The 24,521-nt window shown below is 35.4% G+C and overlaps 3 protein-coding genes across 3 annotated transcripts; 2 read left to right on the forward strand and 1 right to left on the reverse strand.

Annotated features, from left to right (window-relative positions):
* Positions 1-1,933: 1,933 nt before the first annotated feature.
* LOC105046678 (E3 ubiquitin-protein ligase At3g02290) lies at positions 1,934-11,102 on the reverse strand. Its single transcript, XM_010925337.3, has 5 exons — positions 10,954-11,102; positions 10,004-10,300; positions 6,065-6,494; positions 4,127-4,236; positions 1,934-2,221 (listed from the first exon to the last, which is right to left on the reverse strand). Exons 2-5 carry the CDS (start codon positions 10,106-10,108, stop codon positions 2,195-2,197), a joined length of 672 nt encoding a protein of 223 aa, XP_010923639.1. The 5' UTR covers positions 10,109-10,300; positions 10,954-11,102; the 3' UTR covers positions 1,934-2,194.
* A 6,231-nt stretch (positions 11,103-17,333) lies between these two features.
* Positions 17,334-20,759, forward strand: LOC105046679 (protein ANTAGONIST OF LIKE HETEROCHROMATIN PROTEIN 1). The gene is made up of 2 exons (XM_010925339.4): positions 17,334-17,582; positions 19,527-20,759. The coding sequence occupies exons 1-2, from the start codon at positions 17,441-17,443 to the stop codon at positions 20,576-20,578; spliced, it is 1,194 nt and encodes a 397-aa protein (XP_010923641.1). The 5' UTR covers positions 17,334-17,440; the 3' UTR covers positions 20,579-20,759.
* Positions 20,760-21,083: 324 nt separating this feature from the next.
* Positions 21,084-22,966, forward strand: LOC105046680 (non-specific lipid transfer protein GPI-anchored 15). The gene is made up of 3 exons (XM_010925340.4): positions 21,084-22,288; positions 22,404-22,460; positions 22,648-22,966. The coding sequence occupies exons 1-3, from the start codon at positions 21,967-21,969 to the stop codon at positions 22,779-22,781; spliced, it is 513 nt and encodes a 170-aa protein (XP_010923642.1). The 5' UTR covers positions 21,084-21,966; the 3' UTR covers positions 22,782-22,966.
* Positions 22,967-24,521: the final 1,555 nt, after the last annotated feature.

Here is a 24,521-nt window from a genome sequence, read left to right on the forward strand (position 1 = left end):
TAGAAATTCATTCATAGCTATTTAAGAGCCTTTGAAATCTTTATATCTTTTCTTAAAATATACATGTGCATAGATGAAAAAACAACAAAATTCATGCTTTATAAACATACTATTTTCATAAAATATATTTATGAAATCAATGATCATAATAAAATATATTTTTTCATATCGCATATACTGATCTTTGTTTTATAACAATATAATTTTATTAATAACAGATTATTTATATAGAAAATATAATAATTTAAAAATAAATAAGAAGCGTAAAGAATCAAGTAATCCTATTTAAAATATCTGAAACATAACCAACTTCTATTCCATGAATTCAATAGGATTAAATCATAAGAAAAAACGATCATTGATCGAATGGTCGGTCCGACAAACTGTCTGAACACCAAATCGATTTGGGGTCACCTTGTCAGGATCAATATAAAATCTTAAAAAAAGAAGAGATGGCCCGATATTGGAGTCCCTATATCTTTTTAAAGAGAGAAAATAGAGAGATTAAATAATATCTAGAATCCCATCATCATTTAGAGAGAGTAAGTAGAAGGAAAGAGATATAAGAGAAAGAAAATCGTAGAGAGGCACAAAAGAGAGAAGAGAGAACTTCTTTCTCTTCTTATTTTCTTTTTTTTTTTTCTCTTCTCTTCTCCTCTTCTTTTTTCTTCTTTCTTTCTTTAGCTGAACAAAAGAGGAAGTGGGTTGGTGGCTGGTGGTTCATCGCCGAAAGTCTAAGAGTAGGTGACGACGCAGGCGACCAGCAATCGCAGAGCAAGAGATGGTCGGTAATCAAAAACAAAAAAATAAAATTAAAAAAATAAAAAATTCATCTTTTTTTTTTAGTTTTTCAATTATTAACCGATCATCGATGACCAAAATCTTTGAAGAAGACAGCAAATAGATAAGATGTCACGACTCAAGGGTGTGGCATCATGAGTGACAGCGGCGATGGTTGGAAAAAAAAAATTTAATCAAAAATAGAGGAAAAATAAAATATTCTTTTGATGAATTTTTTGGCAAGATCGACAACCAGCGACCATGCATGAAGGCATGGAAAGAAGAAAAAGAAAGAGAGGAAGAAAAGTTGTGCTTACCCCAAGCTCTGGTGATGTCTCCAACAATGATTTTTGGTTGGCATAACGAAGATAGTCCACAATTTTAATGGAAGAAAAAAAAGAAGAAAGAAGAGAAGATAACTGGACTCATCATGGACGGCTTTGGTGGGAGAAAGCAGATAAAGGATTTTCTAGAAGTTTGCTAATCCTAGGAATCCGAATCCTAGCTAGACTCGATGAGGAATAAGAACCCATTGAGAGCCTTCGTTTCGCTATATCTTTCTTTTCTTTTTTTTTTTTTTTTTTTTTTTGACCACTTTAAGATTCATGTGACAAATTAGATTATCACAGTTGTAACTGAAACACTACCGCCGAAAATTGATGGCCGGGAGAGTTACATTCCAAAAACAAAATAAAAATAAATAAAAATTTAATTTTGAAATAAAAATAAAAATAATAATTTTTATTTTAATTATTTGATTGGAAAGAATTTCATGATATAATAGTCTGTTTGTACTTCAAAAAGAGAGAGAGAGAGAGAGAAAGAGACTGGAACTGTAGCTCATCATGCCAAATCAAAAATATCCCTGAAGAGCTGCCCCGAAGAGCTACAATAAGCAGGAAACTTGATATCATTCTAAAATGCAACCTCTGCTCAAGTCTGCTACATACCTGATGAAAAGAAAAGGAAAGAACATTGCAGACACTCCGGCAGCATACTTTGCAGTTTGGATGGATTCTTCTAATTTATCTTTACAGATCCGTTTTTCATTTTCTTGATTTCGTGGGAAGTGGTCATATTAGATATGTATGATCCATCCCGTTTATCCAAAAAAAAAAAAAAAAGAAAGAAAAGAAAAGGAAGAACAAGAAAAGAAAACCCAAGTCCAAATGTCAACTTACCAATGTGACTGTTCTACCAGCAGGTCAGGCTTTTCTTAAATAAATCAACTTCCCAAAAAAAAAAAAAAAAAATCATACCAATAACAAATGTAATGTGAAAATAAACGTATAGCATGAACTTAGACAACCTTTGACCTATACTTTTTGATGGCTTCACCTCCATATTCACAAGAAATTTACACTTCACAAAGTTAACCACCAAGCCATCACACAAAAGTAAGATCCACAAGAGATCATGCCGTTTCATTGAAAATCATCACCTGTCAAAAACAACAAAGTTACAGTCATTAAAGGAGAAAAACAGATTAGAGGCATAGCAATATATGATGAAAAGCACAAGAGAGATTGCATGACAACACCTCTCTTCAGGGTGCCCCCTCTCCTGTACACCCTTTTTTCATTCTCTCAATGAAAGAGGTAGTGATTCGACCACTTCCTCAAAAGGATTGCAAAGCAACATGTCTTGACAGAATGATAAGATGCACAGCAAGTACTCCAAGAAGAGCTTTATGATGCTATAAAAACCTCAGATTGCATCATACAATGATGAATTCATATCACAGCACCGGATACAGCTTCGTGCTAAGGTCAAACACTCCCCAACATGATACAGGAAGTGCGTATCATTTTCAGTTTGTATTGGTATGCCAACAATCTCGATCACTGACGATTTTGTGCCACAGAAATCACCAAATTATAGGCTGATACATGTCTATATATGGCCAGACTAGCAATATCCAAAGTTGAATAATTCATTACCATCAATTTTTTTTTTCAATGTCCAAAATCTCTTCAAATCTTTTTCTTTAGCTTTTCACTGTAACCATCTGTTTGATATGATACGATATTAATCTATGTTACAATATTTGGGCTTCTTTTAGTAAGTATGGTGCATGTTTAATACTCATTTGTAACAACTATCGCCTCCACAGTATGTTTAATGATAGCAGATTGGTCTAGTTTGTCAAGTAACATATATGAAAAGTTGAAAGCAAGTCTATTTGCCAGTAGAAAGCAATTAACAACATTTGCCGAAGATAAAAAGGGGAAACGTGCCTTACCAACCTGGTCATGTATTTTTTAGTGGCAGCACAATGATATGGTGTGTGTATTGTGGCATGGAAAACATGGGTATATATGCATACTCCATCTCTGGCAAGTGTGATTTTTAAGGAAGGAGAACCAGAAAATGACAGGAGAAAAATGCTAGGGGTAATAAGTAACGATCTTGGCAGAGACACACGGTACAAGATAGAAAATTTTGGCAATCCCCCTCTTATATCTCCACCTACTCAGTGTTTTGTCCAGTTTTTACTGGTACAGCACATGCAAAATCATCCCAATTTTGTTGTGAAAAGATTTACCAAAACCTTTTTTTTTCTTTCTTTGTACAAAAAAACCTTCAACATCAATTCTATATTTCAGACTAAAATCAAGCTATGTTTTTTTTTTTTTTTCCCCAGAACCTCATTCTTCTGAAAATATACCCTGCAAATGTCTTAATATGCTTCATTATCTCTATCCTAACTACCAATGATTACTTTGCACTATTCATAAATGATATTTTCAAGCTTCAGGATAGGCTTATATAAGTGAATCTCTACAATCCATGCAAACGGGGAAAGACCCAAGTCACAGACAACTTGGCATATTCCAGGATTAATTTACAAGCTATTTAATGATGCCATGTAAGTTAATATTAAAGGGGCAAAAGGTAATATTAACCTTCACAAGCTTGTATATCCTTTAGAAGGACCTAAATTTTTTTTTTTTAAAAAAAAAAAACTATAGCATGTACATCACCCAACGTAAATAATTAGTTTTCCAAAGATTAGCCATGTAATAAATCTTCTTGCTATGCTGAAGAATATTCCACACTTAAAAGTTGACCAAAAACACTATCAGGATAGGACCAATAATTGGTTGACAAAAAATGTTAGGAATGAAAAAATAATGATGGAACCCACAATTGAAGGTCAAATTTTATCTATTTCTCACTAAATTAGATTTGCACTACCAGTGCCCTATATAAAACTTCTCATGGCTGCATTTTGAACCTGAAAATTGATTTAAAATTGATATAGGTAATCCAAAAGCAGTAATTGAATAGAAATACAGCTGAGAAGACTAAACGAATTGAAGCACCAAATGGGGAAGCCAGTCACCTTCCCACAAACAGGACAGGCTTCACTTCTCTCCATCCACTCGTATATACAGCTGAGGTGGAAATGATGAGTGCACTGCAGTATGATCCTTGGGTTCTCAGATGTGTACTCTGCACACAAAATCAGGAGAGAAAAGAAACGCTTAGATTGAATGCTACAAGCTTACTGAAGTCTGCATTAGATCAGCATATTGTGTATAAGAGATATTTGCTTACCATATCTACTTCCAAGAAAATTCAGCACAAGACAGATAGGAAATTTCAGCATAACGTAAAAACACATTTAGACAGTCCTTTATCAAGATTTGTTTCATCCAGAAATTAGCCATGGCAATGTGCATGATATCAGAATATATCAGAAGCACCAGCAAACATTGTCTCACTGCATGTAGCAAATTTTACCATCACAGTATAAATAACTTTGAATTTCTTTGGAAAAGGCTTCTTAATTCTCAACTATCAATGCCGCTCCTAATCAGAGAAGGCACATGCAGGTAGCATAACCAGTATCACACATAACCTGCTTCATGGCTAACTCGATATATGCTAAATAAAGCAATTTGCTCATTCCATAAGTGGAATATTCGGTGTTACCTGGATACTCGCATCTAGCTCCCAAAACCCATATTAGATATATATCAGATACTTGGGTACTTATAAGACTCATTTGGTTCGTGGAAATTAGAGAGGGGGAAGTGTGATTCCTGGGAAGTAGAAAATATTCCGCTTGTTTGGCTAGAGTTTCCAAAGGAAAGAGATTAGGGAAAAAAAAAAAAACCCTCCCATAGGAATAAAATTCCCATGTTTCATGGGAAAGAAAAACCCATGGGAGAGGTGGGTCTTGGAATTCCCATGGAATGGGAATTGAAGGCCCTTTTTTCTCGAAATATCTTTTTAATACCATCCTCTTATATTATATTAATATAAATATTGATATATTAATATATAAATATTAATATAACATCTATATTGATAATATATTAATATCTATATTAATAAATATTGTATTAAAATTTTTAAATTATATTAATATTATATTTATATTAATATTTATATAAAGTTTAAGAGCAAAAAGATATGATCTTATATTTATTAAAGATATAATAGGTATTTTATACAATTTTCTTTAGAAAATAAATGCTTAACCAAACATAAACCATTCAAAAATAAGTCACTTTCCTATGATCAACCAAACATGCCAAAACTATTTTCTAGACATCTTATTTCTAAAAATCAACTTCCCAGAAATAACATTCCAAAGAAGAAAATTTTTTCCATGAACCAAACAAGTCCACAAAATTCTTTGGTAGTGACTTTCAAAGATTGAAAGAGTTGAACTCTCCCAACAATGAGTTGGTTCCTCTAATTGGATATTAGGAGTGAGTAATTGTTCTTCTTCAAGATTTGTCAAAAAAAAAAAATCTTTGTAGCATTTTCTTTTTAATGTTTGAAATATAATACTTAAAGGTATAAATATATGTATTTTAGTTAAATTTATATGTGAACTTATAGATTACTGTATCTCTCTTTTTACCTCTCATTAAGCCAAACACTTGGATATATGTCTGTATCTTATTCTCATATCCATTTTCAAGCAATAATGGGAATATTTAGTGTAGCCAGAGATAATGAAAATGAAGATATATGCAAGACAATAATCCTGCCAGAATTGGAACTGTTTTTGTTTTGGAAGTTAAGATTATTCCTAAGGATTAAAGATGTGTGGCAAGATCTTACCTGAGCATTATGAACTCCAAGCAGTTAGCTTTTACATATTCTTTTCTTCTTAACAATTTGGCATGTTTTGCTATACCTTACCTTACACTCTAAAGTTCTTGTACATTAAGAAATCAACAAGTTCATCTCATTCAATGGAATAAACTAGTCATGCGTGGTATCTAGAATGAAGAGTGTATAGAACTGGCTTCTTGAAATGCACCTTCAAGGCAAGTTGGACACACATCTTCATCTTCAGATGAAGAATAAACATATGGAACTGCACTTGCCACTTCTGTTGACAGGTGATCCAGTGAAGACTCAGGGCAGCATATCTTGGGTCCCCCTTCATAGTCAGATCTACCCCACGATTTTGCTGTGCCTGTTGATTCTTTGTCAGTATCATTGTTGCATCTGATTGGTTGAGAAACCTCATGGAAATGAGCCGATCCTTTATTGCCCCTTGACACAAGCCCATGACGATGCTGTAACTGGGAACATCTAGGATCGTCAAAAGGTAAAGGCCTTGGAGGAGGATGGTAAGTATCAACTATGGAATTTCCTTCAATGAGAGATGGAGAGGCTAAAGAAGCTGCTCCCTGCTCAGATGAAGGGGAAACACGCACTTGTTCTCTTTGAAATAATGCAATGTACTGCAGATAATACAAAGAAAAAACAGAAATAAGGCTCATTATTCACACATAATGCTCAAATAAAACTGATTCTCTAAATATTCTCTCACTTCAGTAGTAGCCACAATGCATCAAAAGATTCAAAACTATTTGCTTCTTGGAATCAAAATTTAGCCAAATACTGAGGCCCTTGTATATTACCTCCAAAACATGACAATGACAACATTGCAATATTATCAGTCAAAAACTGATTCAAGCATATACTGCTTCTACATACTAAAGAAATGATTTCTAATTACCTAGATTTCAAGAATAAAGAAGTCAAGAGAGATGAAACAGAAGAATCATGGGTTTGTACGAGTAAATAGTAACATGAAAATCTAGAAGATCACAATTATTCACAATTTCACATGAAATAAGTGCAAACAATATGCTAAAACATACTTCCATGACATATAGAAGCATGGACTCTTGTATTACAACAGTATAGTTTAGACAAAAAGTGAAGTATTGCTTCAACCTGAATCCTTATGAGATGTATGGTTGAAAATCTTGACAAAATAAATTAAGATAGAACAAATTAAGACCGCTAGCAACCATGCAAGGTTTAAAACCTGAAGGAACTGAATGATATAACCTGAAATATATCCAGGTTCTACCAAGGAAAAACAACAAAGTACCTCCGGGTCACTGGATCTACAACACCATGGCAAACAAGCAGTAGTTAGCAAGCTGTGTACAGAAATGTTAAACCTTCATGTGTCGCACTGATATACCTATGACAAGCATGCAAATTTCAAAGACAGATAAAATATTAGTTATGGCCAGAACCATGATTTTAAATCCCGTGGGACAGGACTATCCCGATTTTCTCGTGGGATTGGATGCATGGACGTCCCGCTCCATCCCGACACTTGAAAGAGATAAAATCCCAAGACGTCTCGATTGGGATGCTGAAACGCTAGCGGAAGAGTCCTATCCCGACACATAGGATGGTATCCCATCCCAGTGTCCTGCGGAATGTCCTGCTGGCCAAAACCTCAACTACTTGACTCACAAGGTGTTAGTTTCACTCTACTTCAGCCTTTAACAAGCCTTCTGAAGGGTTATAGGCGTGCATTTAATTAGAATGCTTTACTAACAGTTAAATGTGAACAGCCTAAATAAGTTATTTTAAAAGTAAGCTTGCAATACCAACTAACAGTGGCAAAAGCATATAGCTTGTTTAGCAGTTAGCCTTTGGAAGCTTCTACCTAGGGTAATACACCAATTTTGGAATCTTCCTGGAATCTCCAACTCGTACCCACTCCCTAAGCGCCTCCTTACTACAAGCATATCTTAAAAATCCACTTCCCTGCACCCACACCAAATTCTGGCAACTAGGGCATAGCATTGTTTTTGGTTTCCCAAAATGGCTTAACAAGAGCATTTTCTTTGAATTTTTTATAGGGCAACAACTGTTCACATGTTTGATGTTTGGTAAATGCATAGCACAAAACTGATTTTTAAAAAAGCAACATGAAAGAAAGTGGGTCATGCAGAAAAATAATAATAATAATAAGTGAAGGTAGAAATATAGATGCATACAAGCCTAATGTAGTTCGACTCCATGGAAAAAACCTAGTATGAATTGGATAAGGATCTAGGATTTAGAGCTGGAATCAACCCATAGGGGTTGAGTCCAACTCAAGCCAAGTTTGATGGTCTAATTTACAGTTCGGCAATTCTGATTCAGATCTATTTAATTATAATGGATTGAATCTAACTCTGCAAGACTTGAGGGCTGGTTAGTTGATAAGTTCTACTAAAATAGGTAGACAAAATAGTCAAAGTGAAGGAGTCTTACAAAAATGGTTGATTGGTTGTTTTCCATAAAATCTTCTTTACCAAATTTGGCAGGTCATAAAATCTGAAAAATGAATTTTATGAAAAAAAACCGGTTCTTCCTTATTTTTCCCAGAACATCCTTTACAAAAAAAAATCATGTTTTCAGATTGTCTGTTTTGGAAAAAACTCAAAGACAAGCTAACAATCCCTTATTGTCACACAGAATCTAGATTTAAAACTCAATGACTTGGACTTGCCAATTTATTTTTGGGGTTCATGTCAGATTCATGATGCATTAAATTATTCTGGTTTGGCCAAATCCACCTGCATCTCCAATGAGTTCATTTTTTTTGTTTAAAATCCATAAGATTATTATTTTCAACAACATCAAACTCGCCAAAAGTTACTATGCCAACAGATATATATATATATATATATATATATATATATATATATATATAGAGAGAGAGAGAGAGAGAGAGAGAGAGAGAGAGAGAGAGCTTTATCAGGTCGAAGCTTCAGATATTTTCTTGATCTAGAATAGATTTGGTGGAAAATCATCATGCTAGCATCTTGGTCATGTGAAATTGCAGTGGTGACAATACAAGTAGCTAAAGCCTCTTTGAAATGAACATATACGAGCTTTTTCACATTTTAACTTACATAAATTTAACCAGTCAGACACATTTCATCAACTGGGGTGTCAGCTAGACAAGTCATACATTGCATAAGTGCAGAGCAAGGTTTATTGGAAATGTTTACAATTTTTTCTCATGACCTCCATTGAAGTATTATCTAGTATTTCTTGATCCTCTCCAATCATTCAACAAGTATTCAGGACATCAACCCTCAACAGCTTCATTGTCTTTGCTGCATATGACCCGACAATCTCAAACAATTTCCTGACACTGGTCTCAAATGAGACATTATGTCCCTATATATATCTCAATTGAGTATAAACAAAGATATTAGCTTCAATGACTGGATCACATAGATGCCGACTCCATAGTGTCATATTTATCATGCACGTAGGAAATTATGGACCACATGCTAGTGCCTCTTGTTTGCAGTAAACACTCATCTATTTAACCAAAATTAAAAGGAAAGAAAAGGATGTGAATATTGCAAACTTTAAACCCTAGAACTGTTGGGAAACCTTCATTTTTTCAGGATATGCTACATAGAATGTGGTTCTCTTCCCTGTTTGTCAAGCATGCTAGAATTTGTATTAAATGTTACGATAATGAAATGTCAAAAAGGTTAACTACTATGCAAGTCTCAGACTTGATCTGTTGAGGTGCAATGCAATATCAAAATACTTTAGCATTCCTCTCTCTTTGGCTTTTGCTACTTAATGTGCTCCCAGATTTTTAGATGGCAATACAACATCAAAACTAAATAAATAGTATAGTGTGACTGTAATATAACTTGAATTAAATGATGGAGCTGTCATCTTGTGGAGATGATGTATTCTACCTTCATTAAATATCTTAAAGTTGCATCAAGTCATCCTGATTAATCATCTTATATATCATAATTATGAGAAAATAGGAAGAATCTTGAATGAAGCTAAAAGGTGTAGGTTCTTCATGGCGCATGGGCAAGACAAAAATAGTAACTTGGATGACAGAAATTCATAATCCCAACATAGTGGTTATTAGAACAAAACTAAAGTATATCACAAACTAAAATTTGGAACATACCACGTTTATAATCTGCTGAGCAAAGCAGCTGCTGCAGACAGGAGTATTGGGATTTTCATTTTCTTCATAATCATCAGCGCGCAAACAGCAAAAAACAGAACCCATAACCACAGTTCCCTTTCTTGTTTCCGATTAACCTCTGGTAGTAGTTCTCTGGAGTAAAAACTAAAAGACACAACTTGCAATCCCAAAAGAAAGCTACTTGTTCCCGTAGTAGTAAAGCAGACTCAAACTTGTTACGAGAGAGGAGCTCCGCTCACAGATTTGAGCCTGAACCCCCCTCCTTTCACTCACTTTCTGCAAGACAAGAAATCACGTCATTCATCAATACCCAACAAAGAAGAGGGTTTACATAAATTCAAAAATAAAAGCAAACCATGGCAAAAGACCACATTCTTTAAGGCCCGAATGAACGAACGCACCAAAAATTTCTCTAAAACGGACATAATCCTACAACCAGGCTACCAATTACTTGAAGACTACCCAAAATTAACTAAAAAAATAAATAAGTCATCTTTGAGACCATAAATAATAACAATACAAGTATTAAAGTGCTTATTTTTAAAAAAAAAAAGTCTCCCACAAACTTCAAAAAACAGCACAAAGAGAGCTTCGATGATGGCAATTCATCAACAACCCAATCAAAAAAAAAAAAAGTCGAAAATTGATGGGAAAACAAATCAAAATCTAAATAAAATTAGTTCTTTCCTCCTAGTCATCTCTTGCTATGCTTCCTATCGGCCAAAAGCCAGTAGGCCAGACTCTATTTTTCCACAAAAAAAAAAAAAAAAAAAAAAATCTTTCAAACATAAATCCCCAACAAAATAATCAAAAATCCCTTCCAAAACTCGCAAGCAAATCAGAAACTTTGACGCAGAGCCTCATACCCAAAACCCACTTCATCTCTTCCGATCCCCGAGTCACAGAAGCAAGAAAGAGAAGAAAGGTACCTCGACGAGTAGGAAACGGCGAGGAATCGAAGAATACCCGTAGATAAGCGCAATCGAGGTGGATAAAATCCAAAGATTTTCTCGAATCGAAACCCCTTAAACCCCCTTTGGATTTATCGCCGATGAAAGAGAGCGCAAAAAAAGGAACGAAAGAAGGAAAAAAAAAAAAAAGAGCGCGTAGCCTAGCCGGACTCCACTTCGCCCTGGGCCTCTCCGGTTATCAGCGTGTTATGGATAATCTTCTTCCCGGATATTGTTATGTTTACGCCGTTGATGATCTCTGACCGTTGCATGAGTATAAATCTGCGATGATGAACGGTTGAGATTATGTTAGAGACATGATGTAGAATAATATGAGTAAAAATATCAGGAGACAAGAAGGTTCTTTAGCTAAGCCGGTTTTGAGAGCTTCCCCTTTTCGTTTCTTTTTTTCAAAGGATGGTGGTTTTCGCACATTTGATGATAGAAAGATTGGGAAAGGGACTTGCCATCGGTTGTGTGAGTCAACCACAGGAACAAAAATTTATGGAATTTATTGTGTCTAAATTATTAACTATATGTTCAGCAGGATCCATCACATGATTACTAGATTAGACAGAATTGAGGCCTAAAGTTGTTTAGTGCACTCATTTATCCAATTGATAAGTAGATTGCTTACGTTTGGTATAATTTGATTAGTTTTCCTTTTCTGGGTATTAAAATAATTGTTAGCGTACTTGGAGTAACTGTATATCTTGACATGTTCATCCAAGCAAAGGTTTGAAGTGTGTAAAAAATTATTCAGCAAAAAAGATGATAATTCCTTCCCTAACAAGATAATAGCGAGCCGCAATACAAGCAAGCAAGGGTAATCTTTTCTAAGTTAGAAAAAATTATATTGTGAAATAGTGCTTGTATTTTTTATTATATTCCATTGTTTTACAACTAAGATTGTAAGTTCAAATCCTAAATGGTGCATTTCTAAAAATGTATATATATGTGATTACATGCATATGCACCTCCTTCACTTTCTTAAAAAGTTTGACAAAATTATACTGCAAATAAAAGATAGTATTATGGTGGTATCGTAGATACCTCAGATCAGTGTGTTATCATGAATATCTCAGACCAGCGAGCTATCTTCGTGGTTGTCGATCCAACCATCGAGCTAAGGTATGTAGAGCTGAGCTATGTATATCTAGTCTGATGTGTGACCCATCTAGTAAGTGCATTTTCTCCGTTATCTCGAATAGTCAATTTTCTAGCACGTGTAGCAGTTGTTCATTTGAGTGGATAAGTTCAGATATAACTAACTCTCCATATCTCGTAGGAGTAGATAAGGACTAGAATATCTCGCCACTAGCAGCATATCCAACAGTCCGACAACCTTAGAACCGTATGTTTCCATGGTTGTTCAGTCACATCCTTTATAAATAACTAAAGTCCTGAGGATCCAGATAAGGAACCCTCTTAGAGAATCAATTGCTGTTTTTTCTGTTCTTTGATCCTGATTTGAGCGTCAAAGGATTTTTGCCGGAGTGAAAATTTTCAGACTTTATATTATTTTGCAGGTCACTTCAGTACCACTATGCAAAGCCCAGTTGCTTGCTTTCCAACTTCAATGAAATAAGCAGCAACAGATAGTATGGCTAAATATATCATAATTTGCTCATGTAGCCAATCCATTTAACAATGAGGTTTGTCTTTGTTTTTAGACCTTTTGTTGCCCAGAGATTTCTCTTCTTTATTGAAGCATAGGATGTGAATAGATCATTAGACCTAAAACTAATCATGGTTTATGTCAAGTTTTGCTAGAATTTAATATGCTACCATAAAAAAAAAAAAGGGCTAGAGATAGAGGGGCAAGGAAGAAAAAAATAAGGAAAAACATATGGAAAAGTTTTAAGTAAAATACCAAAATCAAAAGAGGGCTAGCTCAGGGTGAGTGGAACCATTAGGCCAAATATGAGAAGGATTTATATACTATAAGCTGGACTAGCTTTTGCTTTTTCTTGATCTGAATTTTTTTTTTTTTTTTTGATGTAAGCTTGATCTGAAAATTTCAATCCAGAGAAAGATGTCTTAAGGAATTCAATGTGAGTTTACATTGCGATTTCCTTTCTATAGTTGGAGTATTTATGGTATGTATATATGGAAAGAAAAAAATAACGAGATTATCCTTTGTCGGTGGAATCTACTAATGAAAGCTTATCATATAGCCTTCATTAAAAATGCCATAATGATTGTTAAATCTCATCTAATGGACAGCCATTATAGCTCAGCTATAAACATGTCTCACATAGTTAAACCCAATAATACACATAACATGTCAGTGGTTACTGAGCAATTAAAGCACACGTTTGTTTTCTTATTAACATACACCGACCCTTATCCTATTTAAACAACACCTAGGAGACCTTCAAGTATATGCACCCTTATGCTCTTTTACTTTTTCTCAAGCCTTTACTGTTCCCTAAAATCTTTGCCTGACTTAAATATTAAAGGAGCCTTCGGTGAACAAAGTGCGGTGATCTTTGATATTTTCTTTTCTACTTTCACATCGGACTCACAACAAAAGATGTGGACAAGTCAGGTTGAGTCATTTTTGCAACTAAACCTCAAAGCGAACCAATTTAAACCGATTCCTCAAACCAAAATTAAAATTGAATCGAGCATCTACAAAAACCACTTGAAATTGATTCGAAAAAATTCAGTTCAATTTAATTGGGTTTATCAGATTGATACTAAATTTTATATTAAAAAAATAAAATTTATATATAGACATATATAGGTTGGGTTGGATCGGTTTGAATATACATTTGTACTTATACACATGAGCTGGATTGATGCGGGTCGGGTTGGTTTCAATCGATTTTTTAAAAAAAACTAAAAAAATCAAAGTTTTTTTATTCAAGATTTTTTTTTCAAATCGTAAGCAAACTAAATTTAAAAAAATAATAATAATATAAACCAATCCAAAAAAATTGATATGAATTAAGTTTGCGATTCAACCTACTTTTTACCAACCCTTACAACGCAAAGCAGAGCTGTCCAAGCAAACTGGTCCAAGCACTTTGAGTAGAACTAACCAATCATCGGAGATAGACAAATTTATAGCTTATATTTTCATATAATGACAGCGTAACTATTCAAATTATATTAAAAATGAAGAACTAACAACAAGCCCATCCATGTTCCTTCAATTATATTTTGGTCCACACTTCATTTATGTACCGAGACTGCAATATATGGTCCATACTACGACCTATAACTAATTCTACCATCCTTGCATCTATATAGCATCCGGGTATCAATAATCATCAAATAATTTTTATCTATCTTTCTATATAGATGAAAGAACTGTTCATAGGTTTACAAACAGTATATTTCTTGCTAGATCCTAAATTAAACTTTTAAACATACCTACTTTGGTGGCAAAGTTACACTATCTACCATTACACCATTTGATTCACGTAAATTTTATCATATTTTCAGCATCATATCATGTTTGAATTCGCAACATTTTGATAATTTATCCGCAATAAAAATGTTGGACTAGAATGCTACGGATAGCCTCAAATCAGCCAAACAAGGTAGAATTATGTTTTAGCAACAACTAAATTGGATCTTCCCAAAACCCAGCCCAACCTCTGATAAGATCCAATATGACCTAGCTCAGAACTTATGATTAATTAACTGTGGATTATAAAATGGATTATAGACTTATTAGAGAGTCCATGATTTTCAACTGTGGATACAACATAATTAATCGTACATTAGTCAAGACATGTGGCAGGTTGGGGCCTAGTCAGACACAACAAGATCCAAAAATAAGACCTGAGCAATTTTGAGATTAGAGAATATAATTAAATTTTATTGGCTAAAGTAGTTGAACCAATTACATAACAACTATCCAACCTCTGTACTATTATTATTCGACACAAATTATTATGCTACCAAACCTAGTCCAATATTGGCTCTCATCGTTGGATAATTTCCTCTTTTCACTAATATTGATTACTAACATCATTTGCTCCGAGGCCCCCTCAAATAACATATTAAAAAATAGTGGACCAAAAGGGTCATAGTGAATAAGGTAGGTTCATGTTTCTTCCCGACTCCAAAGTTATAAACCAAATAATAATAATACCAACAACAATAGCAACATCAACAACAATGATGATGATGATAGTATCTAGTTTTTAGTAACAAGAACGGCAACATCAACAATAATGAGAAAAAAAAATCAGAGATTGTTGTGATATTAATACTTTAGGTATTTATCATCAACATATCTTTGACTTTAGGCTGAATAGATTGATAAAATGAGTCCTCTTTGATCAATGGATGCTGGGACATAAATGTGATTCCAAAGATTGCTTATTGAGTTCCATCCGTTAGGAACATCATGTCTGATCTCTCTAAATACACGATCGATTGGGTTTGAACTTGCCAAAAAATCATGCTTGGTCTCCCCAAGCTTATTGAGATTGTTAATCAGGTTTAGGCTACCAAAAAGTTCATGCTGATCTACATGATACCTCCAAAACCGTCGAGTGTCAAGCTATTGATGGGATTTGGTCAAGTTGGAACATCATGCCTGACCCTACCAACACATCTAAAGCTAAATAAGAATTTTCTAAGCATTTCTCCTTTAAAACCTGAGCTCATCTTCACCTTAATTCGGGCTTACGAGAAATTCTTTGTGCAGCCACACCGTTCGCAGTGATTGGCTTGAGCACGAAATCAGATAAATATTTTTTTTTTTCACGCTGTTAATCACCATGGACGGTGCACGTCAAGCTGCACCGCTCACACTCGACGTGCACCACTCACAGTGCACAAAAAATTTATCCAGACTAATATTCTTCGTACAATATGTGATGTTAGAAACTTCAACCTATGCGCCGCAAAAATCAGGCTATGTCCAGCTAAGTTGGACAAGCTAGGTTGATTTTGCTCATGTTTATATCACAAGTTTCATGGCAATAAAAAAGCACCATCAAAATCCAAATTTGTCGACTAGCATAAGTTTTAAATTAAGAATGCCCATTTTGATTTTTATATATCAAGATACATCTCCATAAATGATTGTGATTTTAGATTAGAAAGTGTCAGTAGTGTATGGGATTGGTAGCAATTACTCTACCAATTAGTAAATCAAACTACTGTAATATATTGCATTAATTCATCATTAAAATTTAGGCCCTACTTGTTTTATTATTAATGAGCATAGGATTCTCTCCATGTTCATGCGGGGGAGATTCCCATATCTTTCAACCATAAATTGATTTCATTACCGAAACCTAGCTTACACTCTTAGCCTCCCACCATGGAGTAGATGAGCCGACCCGAGCCCCGTACCGTGTTACTTGGGCTCAGCTCATTACCTAGTCACGCTACTCAAGAACGTAACTCCAGCTCAACATGGCTAAGCTTTACGCCGAGCTTTAGTCAAGCCGAGCAAAGTTTGCTTACTATATCTGACAAAGTGTTTCAGGCTCCACTCATCTATAAGCCAAGCTTTAAAATTTGTTCCAGCTCGGCTCTTTTCTTAACTAAGCCAAGCGCGAACCAACCTATTGTTGAGCCGAGCTTGTGCTGCCCATAGCGGCTCAAGAAGCGTTTGATTCGTGAGAAGGATATTTTTTTCATGAAGTAATTTTTTGAAAATAAAATTTTAATTTATTTAATTAATTATAATAAAATAATTTATTATAAATTTATTAATATTTGATCAGATATTTATTTTTTAAAAAAATTATATAAAATATCTATTATATCCATATCTTTTTGTTTCTAAATTTTATATAAATAATAATATTATATTTATATTAATATCAATATATTATTAATATATTATAATATAACATTAAATCATAATAATTTATTATATTAATATAATATTAATATTTTAATATAATAAATTTATTAATATAAATAAATATAATATTAAATCTAATAAATATTATAATATTAATATTAATATAAATATTTTATTATATTTATATAAATATTAAGATAATATTAATAAAAAAATTTGACATATGTCACTATTCAATATTTTATTTTAATCATTGATATTTTATAAAATTTTAATTAGAGATCTCAAAAAAATATGTTTAAAAAAAATATCATCAATTTTTTCATAAAAAATTTAAAATCTATCTCCTCAATATATTTTTATTTTTTATGAAATATAAAAAATATTTTTTTATAAAAAAAATTTAAGCCATCTTCTTCCTCCTCGAAACTCCAATCAAATAATAAATTATTTTTTTACTTTTCAGAAATTTATCTCTTCCGCAATCAGACCCGAATCCGATCTATGAACCCAGTCGGATTCGCACCGGGCTGGAGGAGCCTTTGCCACCCTTCTATCGCTCTGCCGAAGAGACTTTCCAAACCAGGCAACGAATCATTAGTAAAGGGGAAAAAGAGAGAAAGGCCCAAAAAATCGTCCGCCAGAGAGCGAAGACTGGGAGTAAGGGGGGGGTCCGTCTGCTCGATGGCTCCGCCGAAGAAATCGAAGAAAACCAAACGGAAACCAAAATTTGGCGACAAAAGCAACACCGATCCCAAACCGGCGGAACCCAAGGCGTTGGAAATCGATTGGTGGTACAGCTTCTGGCAGAAAAACTGCAATTCTGGTAGTTGATCTAATCCATCATTCCTTGTTTTATTTATTTTAAGCTTAAAAATGCCAATTGGAATTCGATTTCAGCTAGTGTTGTTTGTGGTTTCGCCTAATTCGTGCTAAATCTGTGCTTTTTATTGGATTTTAGTATGATTTTTTTTTTTTTGCAAGAAACTCAAAAAGCAATTTTTGATGGCTTAATATGATAGGTAGTTATCTCAGTAGAGTTATTGTGAACCAGAAGCATTTTTATTTTTCTTTTTTCCCCCTTTTCTTTTGTCTTAAGTAAAAGATTTGCTTCCCGATCAAATAACCTAAAATGCTCTTAATTTTCTTGATATTGCTTTCTTGATCTCCATTTCCAATGGATTTTTTCTGCACCAAGATTTCTGATAGCGAATGCGTTGTGACATTCTACTTGATCAGAGTACCAGTCTGGACCTGGAAGCTACCAACGCTACTCAGTAGTTTCTTTTGACAATCTTGATGACAATATAAAACATTATGGAGAATTTCTTGTAGCTTTCTCTTTGGTACTCTTTAACATTATCTCATCATGGTGTATGAATAACGAACCCTTATGGAGACTTAGATAAATTTATGGACTAATAGAAATCTTATGTTACTTAATTTGACAGGTGCAAAGAGGATGTAAGGAGCATCGTTTGAATTTTTTTTCTCTGTATTTATGTTTTATATATGGTGTATCAAATCAAATTGGGTGATCCTATTTTTATCCATGTTGTAGATTATTCCATATGTTCTTGGATCGATGTTTCTACAAGCTGCTTTTGGATTGAAAAATTCAAATTTCATCAGAGATGGACAAAATATGCTGTAGATAGGGGTAGTTTCTTTATGCATTGGTTAGTTAACAAGTTACTATACATTTTTCCAGATCATTACATCACCACTTGCTTGCTTTTGATCTTTTACTTGGTTGAAAAAACTTCTGTAAGAGAACAAAATGCAGGTATATGAAATATGAAAAAGGAATGACAAGGTTTAAAAACCTGCAAAGATCTAACTGAGAGGGAAAGGAAGCAGATAGAAAAGGAAATGATATATCAATCAATCCAAAATAACTGGTAGAGAGAAAGTAACCCATACTAAAGTCAACGGCAAATGAAAACTCTCATAACAAGATGAAGACCAATCTAAATTCACAAGCTGGAGTCAGGGCAACTAAACATAGTCGTCTCCAGGAAATCTCCTTTAGCACCTATGCAAAATTATCAAGTAGGTTACCTTGGATCTTCCACAATGATCATGTTAAATAAATGGTTGCTGAAATATTCCCAACCAATTCAACTCAAGCATCGTTGTTCCGCCTATGAAAACCAGGCAATGAAGGAGTTTATATCTTCGAAAAAATGTCCAAGTGAAGCAGTTGGCAGAAATACTAAATATGCTCGAGGAATTAGAATAACTGCAGGAGTTTCTACTAAACTACTTGTGTCATTAGAAGATAGACAGTGTTCATTGTCCAGATTGCTGTGTTAGTTAAAAAGGCAGATCGAGCCTTGTGCTACATACAACTTGCTAGCCCAGATGTTGCAAAAGGATGGAGGACATATTGAAAATGGCTCCTTACACTTTGAAACTGCTCTATCGAATATGTAACTTTTTTAATCTCATATATATAAAGAAAATAGAAACTGAAGATCAAAAAAAAAAAAAAAAGGAACAATTTTGTTGAAACCAAACTTCACAGTGTTGTTTTTAAGCAAATATTGTTTTTGATGACTACAAGTCTTGTCTATGATAACAGAAAGGGCCATTCTTTTAATTTGCTGTTTTATATGTAATGTAGATATTTACTGCTTTTCTTGAATTTGATTCTTTAATAGAAAGTTGAAGTTGAATATCTTATGAGAATACTTAGGTTATTTGCTATGAATAGCTTCCTTTGTTTTGATGTGATGGATCCAGAAGAAACTGATCATCTGACATGCAGGGCCAGCTGTTCCATCTGATGAAGATGAAGCATTCAAATATTTTTTCAGGGTATCAAAAAAGACCTTTGAGTACATATGTTCACTAGTGAGGCAGGACCTAGTGTCAAGGCCTCCTTCAGGTCTCATAAATATTGAAGGCAGGCTTCTCAGTGTTGAGAAACAAGTTGCCATTGCCCTGAGAAGGTTAGCATCTGGTGAGTCCCAAGTATCTGTTGGGGCTGCATTTGGTGTTGGGCAATCAACAGTTTCTCAGGTGACCTGGAGATTTATCGAGTCAATGGAAGAGCGAGCACGGCACCATATCAAATGGCCTGACCCAGACAGAATGGAGCAAATCAAAACCAAGTTTGAGACAACCTATGGTTTACCTAATTGCTGTGGAGCCATCGATGCAACCCATATCATCATGACACTGCCAGCGGTGGAATCATCGGATGATTGGTGTGACCATGAAAGAAACTATAGCATGTTCTTACAAGGTATAGTAGACAATGAAATGAGGTTCATTGACATAGTGACTGGTTGGCCTGGAGGCATGACTGTTTCCCGCCTCCTCAAGTTTTCAGGCTTTTTCAAACTCTGTGAGAGTGGGAAGCGTTTGAATGGGCCAGCTAGAATGTCTTCAGAAAAAGCAGAGATCAGAGAATTCATAGTAGGGGATTCAGCCTATCCTCTTCTTTCATGGCTCATGACTCCATATGAAGGTAAAGGCATGTCAGCTTCAATGGCTGCCTTCAATGCAAAACACAATGATGCAAGGTTGCTAGCAGGGAGGGCCTTGTCACAACTGAAGGGTGTCTGGAGGATCCTACACAAAGTCATGTGGAGACCAGATAAACACAAGCTGCCAAGCATCATCCTTGTCTGCTGTCTACTGCACAACATAATTATTGATAATGGGGATGAACTGCATGCCAATGTTGCCCTATCGGATCATCATGATGCTGGTTACAAAGAGCAAAACTGTCAGCAAGTGGATCCCGATGGCAAGGCTATGAGAGAGACCCTGGCCAGGCATCTGCACTGTTATCAGGCATCTCGTTTGAGTTGAGAAAAATTGGATGGTAATGTCGTGGATTTTGTAGTGCACTATATACCTGCTTACAGATGTATGTTTGTTGCATCTGACTGCTTGCCTGGAAAATGGAACTTGGTGGATTTTGAAGTATTTATCCATTTCCTTGATGCTTAATGTTCAACAGAATGAGAATCTATTTTTCTGCTTTGGTTAATTCCTACTTTTAGCCCCATGTTACTTCTAGCAGACTACATAAAAAATGACAGGCCCTGCATAACGAATGGCAGTCCTTGGCGAAAAGCAAAAAGAATTAGCAAAGTGAGTATTCTTTGTAGATTTCCTTAATCCTTATTTAATCCTATAGAATAGATAAGCACAACCTTGGCTGTTGTAACTTGCAAAAATGTTCGTGGAAATGGTTATGGATGTCTATTCGTGCATGCGAATATTCTCTATTCTTTTTTTCACTGTTGATGTCTAGTTTGACCTCTAACCTTATCTAATTGCATGTCTGCATGGCTCTGGGCTCACTGTTGGTGTTTATTTTCATCATTAGTGCACTTTTCAACCATCAGAGAGTATTGCATAGCCATCGGATCGACCAACCACAAATGAATGCACGTTTGGAATCAAAACCAAAATGCAGTCGTTTAAAACATTCAAGAAGTTTGCAAAAAGTATCCCAAATTTCTATACAGAACAAGCGTCAGGTAGAAGAATAGAAGAGCAGACAAGGTTGTGACAGAATCCGGTAGAGATGAAAACACAATCCACACCATGTAGTACATATAGAAGCTGGTAAGTGGGACGTATGCAGCAAGGAAGAGGATGGAAGAGGATGAAAACACAAACCAAAATGTCGACGGTGGTGTTTGGCGATCACCAGCAATGTCTCAAAAGGTAAGAACAAGGAATTGGGAGTGTGTTGGCCTGAAGGAGGGGGAGGTGCTGGGTCTTGTAATGTGGCTTCAGAAGAAGAGCCAAGGTGCAGTTGTGTTGTCCAATTGGGTGGCCTAACTCGGTCCTGCTAAGGGCTCCTTGTGGACCATCCAATAGTCAGGAAGGAGACCTGCAAGTTGTTCAAAGGAGGAAATGGTGGATGCCATGTTGAAATGTAACATCCAGCTACTCAAGTGTCTAATATTAGGATATAGTTATGGCATGTCATAGAGGTAGGTAATGCAACTAAACATATTTTTTTCATGGTTGGCCACCTTTTCTTTATGTTTGGACCCAAGTTGGACTTCACTGCAGTAGTCTTGAGGTAGTTCGTTAGAAAGTAGGAGAAACCGTTCACCCACTGTTGTTACTTCCTCTACATTTCCTATATATAAACCCATCCATGCTTCTCCCTTCAACTCAGAACACAGCAACTCTCTCCCTGGGAAAAAGCCTCATCAACCCCTCATCTCTAGGATCAAATGGCAACAAGAGGGTTCTGCATTGCTCTAGCAGCGGTCCTTATGACCACGCAATGGCTGGGTGCATCAGCCCAATCAAGCAGCTGCACAACAGCCCTTGTTAACCTTTCTCCCTGCCTGAACTACATCACAGGCAATGAGTCAAACCCATCAAGCTCTTGTTGCTCACAGCTCGCCGCCGTAGTCCAGTCGGAACCACAGTGCCTGTGCATGGTCCTCAACGGTGGGGCTTCATCGCTCGGGATCACCATCAACCAGACCCAAGCTCTAGCCCTTCCTGGTGCTTGCAATGTTCGAACCCCACCTGTTAGCCGGTGCAACGGTAAGCATTGCAAAACTTGGTACTCCATGTCATTTACATGAATGCATCTACTCAATATTTGCAATTCTTCAAGCGAGCTGCTATCTATTTTTATGTTGAAACATTGTGATGGCAGCTAATGGCAGGCCAGTTGGCTCCCCGACTACGCCGTCAGCGCCGAGCGTTCCTTCAGGTATGAACTGAAGAATGTCCAAAATTCATATCAAGCATGCAGACATTCCATAATCAAGCTAAATAGAAATATATCGAACATCCTCTATATTACTGGTAACAGTGAGTGGTGGTTTGTACTGAAGTACTTCCATCACCAAGCTATTGTGCAGTTTAGATTCTGATTTGAGAGTTCTAAATGGATGCAGGTGGTGGATCAAAGGATGTTCCAACAACAGGCACAAATTTTTCAGATGGGACTACTGTCAAGATCCCAATTTGGATCATTTTCTCCCTTGTGTGTGTTGTGGCCTACTTTTCCACAACTCAAGTCACCTTCTAAGTATGTTCTGTTACCCTCCGAACTGGGAAGCTCTTGTCCCACAGAATTTAAGCATCAGTTGTGTACCATATATGGTTGACACTATTCTTTGGTTCTGTTTTTGTGATTGATATGTGCCCCTTTTGAGGCCATTTGAGTATGTACTACGTAATACAGAGAGATTTCTATGTCCACTGTCTCTTTTATATGCATCACTGTCGCTTGTTAAAAACATCACAGAAGGGGATTAAGGTAAATGAACGTACATACAGCTTCTGCCATTGCAGAATGGAAAGTGTACAGTTGGAGCATTTTGACAGAAGCCGCATCATATAACACAAACAAATGAATAGCTTTAACTTCTAATGGCCTAACCTCCATAAATAAGAAGATGACTCTGCCAACGAGCCAAGGAAAAAAAAATTGTCAAATGAGATTTTTGATAACTAGCATATATTAATGTTTGTGTCCGAAGTTTTACCTGCTATAGCCTATGACAATAGTCTTAGCCGATATGCCCACCTTATTAAAATAGGCTACAGCTATTACAACTGATGATTTTTAAACATTTGCCTTGGAACCATATTGATATAGGCCCCTGCCATTTTTTTCTAAAATGCATATGTAAATTCCTTTTCTCAAGATGCTTCTTTGGATCTCCGATACACCTGCTCAAAATATCGCTGAAATTCTCCATCACTTTGTTCTGTTGGTATGAATACATTCCATTTCTTAATATTATCATGCACAAATTCTCTGTGCTTGGTCTGTATCATCCATCATAACGAACCTTACAGCATGCAGGTCTTGTTATTGACATATAACTACATCTAAATTGTATGCACAGCTTGCATAACACCTCAAGTCCATCTTTCACCATCCACTTGGCGCATATTATTTACCTAAATTCATCGACCAGCACATTTTCAATTGAGGATGAAAATGTGACATGTAAACTAGGTTATCATCTCTTCTACTTAGTTAAGCGAAGCATGTTCAGAAAACTTGTATTACCAGGCTAATCAAACAAATACATATTGCCCATGGCTGCCACACATGGCTGAAGTGCAACGAAATAACTATCTTTCAATTATCTGGCAAGAAGATTTACTTTGTGCCTTCCAATCAGTTACAACTCTTGCATGAAAATAAGACTTGAAATGTAAACCCATACAAGATGATAATCCAAGATCCACGGCATGGCATCAATTAACAAGCAAGGATATTTTAAAACCACTCAGATAATTTCACCTTTAGATAGAAAAGAATAGACTTTAGCATGACCGATAAAACCAACATAAATAGAAAGTGTGCAAGGCCAAATTGGAGCTTGGTGCAGGCACTAACGACAGATTGACCTGTAACATAGCAGACTGGCAGTCGTCAGAATTTTCAATAGAACAGTTCCTTTTTCAAATTTAATAGAAAGGTTTACAGAAATAATTTATGATCTAATAACATTCATCTCTAACTGTCGTAATGGTTAATATTGGATGATGCGTATCAACCATACCCATTAAATTGAATCTATGATACTAGGAACCACCACGTGTTCCGGGTTTCACATTAGAGAATTTTTTGGACAAGATTTTAGGGAATTCATACCTAGCTAAGCTTCACTGAAGCAAAAACAGGTTTACTGGTTTGATATCAGGGTAACTCTGGCAACAGAACCTTAAATATGTTTCAGGTTAGATATGTTTGATTGTATATGAGTCACTGGTTGCTTCTTTCAAAACAAACATAATCGAAAATGAGGAA

The sequence above is a fragment of the Elaeis guineensis genome, chromosome 6 (genome assembly GCF_000442705.2).
Source record: "Elaeis guineensis isolate ETL-2024a chromosome 6, EG11, whole genome shotgun sequence".
In the NCBI taxonomy this organism is placed as follows: Eukaryota; Viridiplantae; Streptophyta; class Magnoliopsida; order Arecales; family Arecaceae; genus Elaeis; species Elaeis guineensis.